This window comes from Mandrillus leucophaeus, unplaced genomic scaffold, assembly GCF_000951045.1.
Source record: "Mandrillus leucophaeus isolate KB7577 unplaced genomic scaffold, Mleu.le_1.0 Scaffold628, whole genome shotgun sequence".
Classification (NCBI taxonomy): domain Eukaryota; kingdom Metazoa; phylum Chordata; class Mammalia; order Primates; family Cercopithecidae; genus Mandrillus; species Mandrillus leucophaeus.
The window spans coordinates 404062-412821 of NW_012106786.1; the positions used below are offsets into that span (position 1 = coordinate 404062).

An 8760-nucleotide genomic window follows, 5' to 3' on the forward strand; every position below is an offset into this window, starting at 1 on the left:
CCTCCCCTCCCCTCTTTTTTTTGAGATGGAGTCTCTCTCTGTCGCCCAGGCTGGAAGTACAGTAGCACAATCTTGGCTCACTGCAACCTCTGCCTCCTGAGTTCACGAAATTCTCCTGCCTCAGCCTTCTGTGTAGCTGGGACTACAGGCATGCACAACCATGCCCGGCTAATTTTTTTGTGTTTTTAGTAGAGACAGCGTTTCACCATGTTGGTCAGGTTGGTCTTGAACTCCTGACCTCAAATGATCCACCCACCTCAGCCTCCCAAAGTGCTCAGATTACAGGTGTGAGCCACCGCACCCAGCCACCTCCCTGGACTTTCACACATACCCTTGAGGCTATCTTGCCCCTGCATGTGCCATCTGCAGCTTGGGGGTAGGGGTGGATCCAGGCTTCTCATGCTCTGGGACGTTCCTGCTGGTGCTGTAGCACCATCTGCTGGGCTGCCCTGACTCTCCTGCAGAGGGGGAGGAGTGGGGCGAGAGGAGTGTGGCTTGTACAGGCTGATGTTCCCAGTTACCTCTCCTAGGGGACTGCTCTCCAGAGCCAAGTCCAGTATCTCAGCATTGGCTTTGGGCCTAGGGACCTGAGCTGGAGACTCGACTCTGCCATTTTGACAAGATCAGCAGGTCAGAGGAGTGTCACAGGAAATCTGTGAATTTGTAGACAATACTCAGATTCCATGTTTTGGCTGCAGTGGGCGTCACTATGGCATCTTGGAATAGGACCCCGTGGTGGGAGGCAGGAGGCCTGCTTCTCGTTGTGTCTATTTCATTGGTGATTTTGGGATAAATGGGTCTTCTCATCTGTATATGAGGGGGTGGGGGGCAGGGTATGCCAAGTGACCCTCAGACCCAGTGCCCCTGCAAATTCTGAAATCCCAAGAAGGAGGGGGTCTTGGGCGTTGTATGGAGGAAAATCGAACAGAAGGGGCTCCTGGAGTAGGGGTGGGTGGAGGTTCTGTGTAGAATAATTCATTAAACAAAGGGTTCTGCAGCTTAAAATACACAGGTTGGGGTCAGGTGCAGTGGGTAGTTCATGCCTGTGATCTCAGCACTTTGGGAGGCCAAGGTGGGAGGATCACTTGAGTACAGGAGTTCAAGACCAGCCTGTGGGCAACATAGTAAAATCCTGTTTCTACAAAAAATACTAAAATTAGCCAGGCGTGGTGGCAGGTGCCTGTGGTCCCAGCTCCTTGGAAGTTGGGAGAATCACTTGAGCCCAGGAGGCTGAGACTGTGGTGAGCCAAGTTCATGTCATTGCACTCCAGCCTGGGCAACAGAGTGAGACCCTGCCTCCAAAGAATACAAACACAAATTGGAAAGCTCTGTCCTGTGGCTCATGCACTCACAGTCTTAACTGAGCGTCAATTAAATGCCAGGTTCTTAGGTGTAGCAGTGAGCTGATGAGAGCAGCAGCCATCTGCTGCTTTGCCTGTAGCCTGTTTTCCTGACAGCCCCTGCCTTTCTCTCTCTGTCCCAGGTCAGAAGTTGAGTAGCAGGGGCCCAGGAGGGCTCGAAACCTTCACAGCGATGGCAGAGAAGCGACCCCTGAGAACCCTGGGGCCTGTGATGTATGGCAAACTGCCCCGCTTAGAGACAGATTCGGGGCCTGAGCACAGCCTGCCCCACTCTGTTGGTAACCAGGACCCCTGCACCTACAAGGGGTCCTACTTCTCCTGCCCCATGGCGGGTACTCCCAAGGCCGAGTCTGAGCAGTTGGCATCCTGGACCCCATACCCACCCTTGTATTCTACCAGTATGGCAGGACCCCCACTTCGGACGGACAACCTGCTGACCAACTGCCTGTTCTACCGCTCGCCAGCAGAAGGCTCTGAGAAGATGCAGGACTCCAGCCCTGTTGAGCTCCTGCCTTTCAGTCCCCAGGGTCACTCCTACCCAGGTCCGCCGCTGGCAGCGCCCAAACCTGTCTACCGCAACCCTCTGTGCTATGGGCTCTCAACTTGCCTGGGGGAAGGAGCGGTGAAGAGGCCACTGGATGTTGACTGGACTCTGGTGACTGGACCCCTGTTGCCCTCAGCTGACCCACCCTGCTCTCTGGCCCCAGCTCCTAGCAAGGGTCAGACCCTGGATGGCACCTTCTTGCGGGGGGTGCCAGCTGGGGGGTCCAGTAAAGACTCCTCAGGGAGCTTCTCCCCATGCCAGCCCTTCCTGGAGAAGTATCAGACCATCCACAGCACGGGCTTCCTGGCCTCCAGGTACACAGGTCCTTATCCTAGGAACTCCAAGCAAGTAATGTCCGAGGGGCCAAGTCCTTGGACCCAGCTGGCCCAGCCCCTGGGGCCACCCTGTCAGGACACCGGACCCACCCACTACCCACCACCCCACCCTCCACAGGCCCTGCCTTGCCCTCCAGCCTGTCGCCACCCAGAGAAGCAGGGTAGGTACAGCCCAGCACTTCCCCTGCAGCCTCTGGGGGGCCACAAGGGGACCGGGTACCAGGCTGGTGGGCTGGGCAGCCCCTACCTGAGGCAGCAGGCAGCCCAGACACCTTACATTCCCCCGCTGGGGCTGGACACGTACCCCTATCCCTCTGCCCCTCTCCCAGCACCCTCTCCAGGCCTCAAGCTGGAGCCGCCTCTTGCTCCACGGTGCCCATTGGACCTTGCCCCCCAGACACTGAGTTTTCCTTATGCCCGGGATGACCTTTCTCTCTATGGAGCATCCCCTGGGCTTGGAGGGACGCCACCTTCCCAGAACAATGTGCGGGCTGTGCCACAGCCTGGTGCCTTCCAGAGGGCATGCCAGCCTTTGCCAGCGAGCCAGCCCTGCTCAGAGCCTGTGAGGCCTGCACAGGAAGCCGAAGAGAAGACCTGGCTGCCCAGCTGCAGGAAAGAGCAGCTCCAGCCCCGGCTCAGTGAGCACTCTGGGCCGCCCATCGTCATCCGAGACAGTCCAATTCCCTGTACCCCCCCAGCACTGCCCCCCTGTGCCCGGGAGTGCCAGTCTTTTCCACAGAAGGAGGGTGCAAGGCCACCCAGCTCTCCACCAATGCCTGTCATTGACAATGTCTTCAGCCTGGCTCCCTACCGTGACTATCTGGATGTGCCGGCACCCGAGGCCACAACTGAGCCTGACTCTGCCACAGCTGAGCCTGACTCAACTCCGGCCACCAATGAATTTCAGGACAAAGGCTGCAGGGGGACCCCATCCGCCCAGGAGGGCCCCTCAGGGAGTAAGCCCCTAAGGGGCTCACTTAAAGAGGAGGTAGCCCTGGATTTGAGTGTGAGGAAGCCCACAGCAGAGGCCTCGCACATCAAGGCTCCCAGTCCTGTGGAGCATGCCAAGCCCACTGCAGCCATGGACGTGCCGGATGTGGGCAACATGGTGTCAGATCTGCCAGGCCTGAAAAAGATAGACACAGAAGCACCAGGCTTGCCTGGGGTGCCAGTGACCGCAGATGCTATGCCAAGTACCAACTTCCACAGCTCTGTGGCCTTCATGTTCCGAAAGTTCAAGATCCTCCGTCCAGCACCTTTGCCTGCAGCTGTGGTCCCATCCACACCCACCTCAGCTCCTGCTCCCACACAGCCTGCGCCCACCCCCACATCTGGGCCCATTGGACTGCGGATTCTCGCTCAACAGCCCTTGTCCGTGACCTGCTTCAGCCTGGCACTGCCCAGCTCTCCAGCCGTAGCGGTGGCCTCCCCTGCCCCTGCTCCAGCTCCATCCCCTGCTCCGGCTCCAGCTCAGGCTCCAGCTTCAGCCCGGGATCCAGCTCCAGCTCCAGTTGCAGGCCCTGCTCCGGCATCTACTTCAGCCCCAGGGGACTCCCCGGAGCAGCACTTTACAGGACTACACACGTCCCTGTGTGATGCTATTTCTGGCTCCGTGGCCCACTCTCCTCCAGAGAAGCTTCGCGAGTGGCTAGAGACGGCTGGGCCCTGGGGCCAGGCTGCGTGGCAGGACTGCCAGGGTGTACAGGGGCTGCTGACCAAGCTACTGTCCCAGCTGCAGCGCTTCGATCGCACCCACCGGTGCCCCTTCCCCCATGTGGTGCGAGCTGGTGCCATCTTCGTGCCCATCCACCTGGTGAAGGAGCGGCTCTTTCCTCGGCTGCCACCCGCTTCTGTGGACCATGTGCTGCAGGAGCATCGTGTGGAGCTGCGGCCCACCACGCTGTCGGAGGAGCGGGCACTGCGGGAGCTCGCCCTGCCGGGCTGCACCTCGCGCATGCTGAAGTTACTGGCGCTGCGCCAGCTGCCTGACATTTACCCCGACCTTCTCGGCCTGCAGTGGCGTGACTGTGTACGCCGCCAGCTGGGTGAGCATGGGGCAGCCCCAGTGGCCACCGGAGCTGTGTGAGCAAGTGACAGGTGTGTGTGCTGTGTGAGTGCGTCACAGCTGGGGCTGCGTGATTCCAAGGACTCTTGCCTGGGTAGGGGGCTCTAGGGTGGGCTCTAGGTACCCCCACCCCTTGACCCTCCAGACATCAGTGAGCACCTTCATAGCCTCCTTTGTAGTCTTCTGAACATGCCGGCTGCTCTGTCCCCATGGAAACTCCTCAGTCTCCCCTGGTGCTGCACCTTCTTGGATTCCCTCCTCTGCCTGTGCCTTCTCCAGCTTTGGTGCAGTGTTTCCAGTGCTCTGGTTAGGCCCTGTTTTCTAGCTGAGATCATTTCCCCGATCTCCAGCCTCCCCTTTCTGAACTCTAGCCCTCAATAACCCACTGCATGCTGGGCCTCTGCCCCTGGGTCTCCCACAGTGAACTCATCCCAAATCACACTCCCGAGCCTTCCCCTCGGCTCACTTCCCACCCTCAGTTCTCTTCCATGTTGGTGAACGGCACCCCCTTTCACAAAGCTCCTCATGCCTGGTGAGGGCCAGAGTTACCTTTATGAATGCATAGTTTTGCAGTCCTCGCTGGCCCTTCCATACACAGAAGTGTGCCCATAAATCGCATTGTTTTGTGGTTTGCTTTTCCTCTACTAAACAATGTCTCGTGCCTACTGTTCTCCAGCTTGTTTTCTTTTTATGTTCTGGAGGACCACACAACTGCCGAGTGTTGTGTGGTGTGTATGATCACGCTTCTTTAGCTGGTGATGATCTGGTGATGGGACCAAGTGGATTCTGTCCTTGTCCCTCCTGCGTCAGTACACCTGGCATCGCAGCCTGAGGCCCCTCTAGTTTTTCTCTCCCTGCTGCCTCCACCCTCTCCCATTTCCACCGCCCAGCCTCTTCCCTGTAGAAACTGTTCCTAGTTCCATCCCCATAGTGGCAGCCTTGTCCTGGGCCCTTAGCTGGTTAGGATGGGGAAGGGCCTGAGGCAGTGAGGTGCAGATGAGATGAGCTTAGGAGCTGACTGACCAAAATCCCTGATCCCTGAATACCTACAAAATTGGAGCAGATGCCTTAATGGGATGCAAAGGAAATCCAGACTCAGGCAGTCTGTTACTGAGTGAGGGTCCCGCATCTCTCAGGGCTGAGCTGCCTAGCTCAGTCCTCTCCCCATATAGTTGGGCTGTCTGGGGCCCAGAGAGGGTCAGGTCCGTTTCTCCTGGGTTGCCTGATTGGCAGTAGAGTCTGGGCACTCTACATAGTCCGCAGCTGCTCTGACTGGAGCTTGCAAGAATCAGGGGCCTGGAAAGGAAGTGACTGAGACCAGGCTTCCGGTCTCTGGCTGAATTTTGTTGCCCTTGTCCTCATTCCCTCCCCGCTTGGGGGCCGCCTTTCTGTGTGTGCCCACAGACAGTTATCCCTGCTTTCCTTTCTTGTGGGTTCCTATGCTCCCCCAGCATGGCTGTTAGGGCAGTCCCTACCTGGGCTCGGCCTCGGGCTTGGGCTTGGGTTCTGGGGCTGGTATGGCAGAAACATGATGGCTGTCTTACATGGCATGGTCCTCTGACGAGTCATGTTCCCATGACTCAGTTTTCCATCTGGACAATGGGTATTGGACCAGGCCAATGGTTCCTGACCTGCTTAGCCCCTTTGCTGTCATCCTTGTACCCAAACAGCCTCTCCTGAGCAGTACCCTCATCAGATGGAGTTTCTGGTGTCACCAGGGGAGAAGCACATCTTTTTGGCTTGGATGGTCTGGCCAGTGGGCATGTGTGGGGAAGAGTTGTGATGCCAGCCTGACTTCGGGTAGAGCAGAACCACTGTTTGGATGGCTTTGGAGGCCAGGAGGTGGGACCTGAGGGTATGGGGTCTGCAGGCTGACTATGTGTTCGTTTTCCAGGTGACTTTGACACTGAGGCTGGAGCTGTGTCCTCCTCAGAGCCCACTTTGGCCAGAGATGAGCCAGAGAGCCTAGCCCTGGCTCGGAAGTCACCGGCCCCCAAGGTCAGGAAGCCAGGGAGGAAGCCACCAACCCCTGGCCCGGAGAAAGGAGAGGCAGCTGCTGGGGAAGAGTCCTGTGCTGCCTCCCCTATCCCTGCTGCCTGTGCCAGCCCACCTGGCCCCACACTGAAGGCCCGCTTCCGCAGTCTGCTGGAGACCGCCTGGCTCAATGGCCTGGCTCTGCCCACATGGGGCCACAAGTCAAGACCAGACCGGCCCTCACCCTGCCCACAGCTACTGGACAGCCAGAGCCATCACCTGTAGCACTGGTTGCCAGTGCTGTGTGTATAGTGATCACTCTCCACCCTTCCCTTGTGCCTGCCCAGCTGCCCCGGGGCCAGGAGTGGGTGCTGGGGCTGGGGCTGCTCCCTTGGAGGGGTTCCGTCTCTGACCCTGGGGCCCACCCAGGGTGGGCTGAGAGCCCCTGAGCTTTTAACACGAGAGTCTTTATTGGATGGGACTACTTCCTATTTCTTGCCTAGAGAACACACATGGGCTTTGGAGCCCGACAGACCTGGGGTTGAATCCCGGCTCGTGTTCTTGCTGCAGGACCTGGGCGAGAAACTTCACCTCTGCTGAGCCCTCATTCCCCATGTGTAAAATGGGACAACACAACCTACCTCACAGGGTTGTCGTGGGGATGCTGCCTGACACATACCCTGTCCATACCCTGTCATGATTTGCTCTCTGCTTCCTCCCTGGGACAGGGCCTAGAATTGGAGGCAGAGAACCTTCCTATAGAAAGTCTTCATGTGTCCTAGGACTTGGCTGTCATAGAGTGGTACCTTAGACAGTGGGTGTGACTCACTTTGAGGAGTCACCCTCCAGCATTTGGGGTTGGGTTGGCCCCACTCCAGGCTGGAGCTCCCTGAGGGAGCCTGCACTCCCTGCTCCCAGTCCCCACTATTGGTGCAGGGATGCAGCCTGGAGCTGGTGTCCTTGTTCTGGGCCTGCTGCTGCCACTGCAGGAGGCCCCAGGCCTGTCCTGAATTGACATCAGTGCTTCAAACTGCCTCCCCCACTCCTGGCATTATCCCAGGAAACTTACGTTTTCTAGAAGCTAAGCAGCTGCTGGGACTCAGGGACTGATGCAGGTGGGCTGAGTGGCAGCTCAGTCCTAGAAGGTCTCTGAAGATCTGGACTGAGGATCCTGCTGCTCCCCAAGCTAGATCCCATCAGCCAGGCCTGCTGTGAGCCACCTGCCTGCGGAGTGCTGAGCTGAACCAAAGGCTGGCAAGCTCTGGGCCTTATTTAAGGGATTGTGATGGGCCCTGGAGGCAGCCCATTAAAGTATCTGGCTTGTTTTTGGAAGTGGGGCCTGGCCGTGTGTTTGGGGATGGTGGGTTTCGTGTTCCGTCACTGTGTGCCTAGCCCTTTGCTTGCAGGCTGCTCTCCCTGCTCCCAGTCCAGAAGGTGCTGGGTGGCTCCTGCACCATTGTGCAGATGGCTGTGGCTCTGTGGACCCCTCTCACATACATACTTGCTTGCTCTGGGAAAGCCGTCTCTCCTGAGGCCCCGTGGGTCCTGGTGGTGGTTGGTCTGTGGGCTACTGCCTGGTGAGAAATGCTGGTTATTAGACCCCAGCACGTGCCGCTCTCCCAGGGCTAAGCATGTCTTTCATGGTCTGGGTAGAACTGTCAAAACCTCCCCATGGCTGGTGACCATGCAACCCACTGACGTTAGCTTGCGGGATGAGGGGTGGTGTGCTGGGCCCACCCTCTAGAGACCCCGCCCCTGCCGGGCTCTATTCCCCCAGAGGCTTGTTCTCAGGGCAGCTAGGGTGGCTTCCTGGGGCTGTCTTCCCACTCCCCCTGGGCCAGGGGCCAGTCCACTGGAGTTTGCTGGACCTGTGTGGCATCCTGGTGGTGGTCACTGGACCCAGCTGTGCTGTCCCTCTTCTGCCAGCCTGGCCTTAACACTAGGCTGGGATTTGGAGTGGCAACTGCCATTGTCCCCTTATACTTCGTATAGGCCCACAAAGAGTGACTGGGCTGGGAAGGGATAGGTAACCACAACACGTTGTGGCCACTGCAATGACAACCTGGGTGGAGGGTCCATGGGTCCCAGAAGAGGTGGTACCTGAATTGGGCTTTGAAGACAAACACAAAATCACATGCAAAGTAGGGTTTGGATAGAGAACCACACGTGCAGTCTTGGTGAGTCTGGAACAGGAAAATCCCCAGGTGAGGCTGGAGCTCCCAGAACTAGAAGGAACAGGAACAGGAACAGGGACAGGGCTTGGAAGCCTGGCTAGAAATCCAGCAACCCAGGGACTTAGTCCCACAACCTGAGGAATGGGGGTGTGAGCCACGTGGAATCATTTGAGGCTACTACAGGGAGGAAGGAACTGCAGTGGAGGCGGAGTTTCTGAACCCTGGATCCCCCAGGCCCTGGCAGCCATGGGCACCTCGTCAGCCCCATCAGTCACATCCATCTCATCGTCAACACCTTAACGGAGTG

The 8760-nt window shown here is 58.1% G+C and overlaps 1 protein-coding gene across 2 annotated transcripts; it reads left to right on the forward strand.

The window, feature by feature from the left end:
• Nucleotides 1-1307: 1307 nt before the first annotated feature.
• Nucleotides 1308-7611, forward strand: LOC105554102 (chromosome unknown open reading frame, human C15orf39). Of its 2 annotated transcripts, none has more exons than XM_012000387.1 (2): nucleotides 1308-4337; nucleotides 6200-7611. In XM_012000387.1, the coding sequence occupies exon 1, from the start codon at nucleotides 1534-1536 to the stop codon at nucleotides 4324-4326; it is 2793 nt and encodes a 930-aa protein (XP_011855777.1). In that variant the 5' UTR covers nucleotides 1308-1533; the 3' UTR covers nucleotides 4327-4337; nucleotides 6200-7611. The 2 variants fall into 2 exon arrangements, with proteins under 2 accessions (XP_011855777.1, XP_011855776.1); XM_012000386.1 differs by having other exon boundaries at nucleotides 1308-4285.
• The last annotated feature ends 1149 nt before the right edge of the window (nucleotides 7612-8760 follow it).

Bases quoted from the DNA above. Each gene is read 5' to 3' on its own strand.
- LOC105554102 (XM_012000386.1), top strand. From the start codon at position 1,534: ATGGCAGAGAAGCGACCCCTGAGAACCCTGGGGCCTGTGATGTATGGC. The intron at 4,286-6,199 runs GTGAGCATGGGG...TTCGTTTTCCAG, and splicing joins CTGTGTACGCCGCCAGCTGG to GTGACTTTGACACTGAGGCT.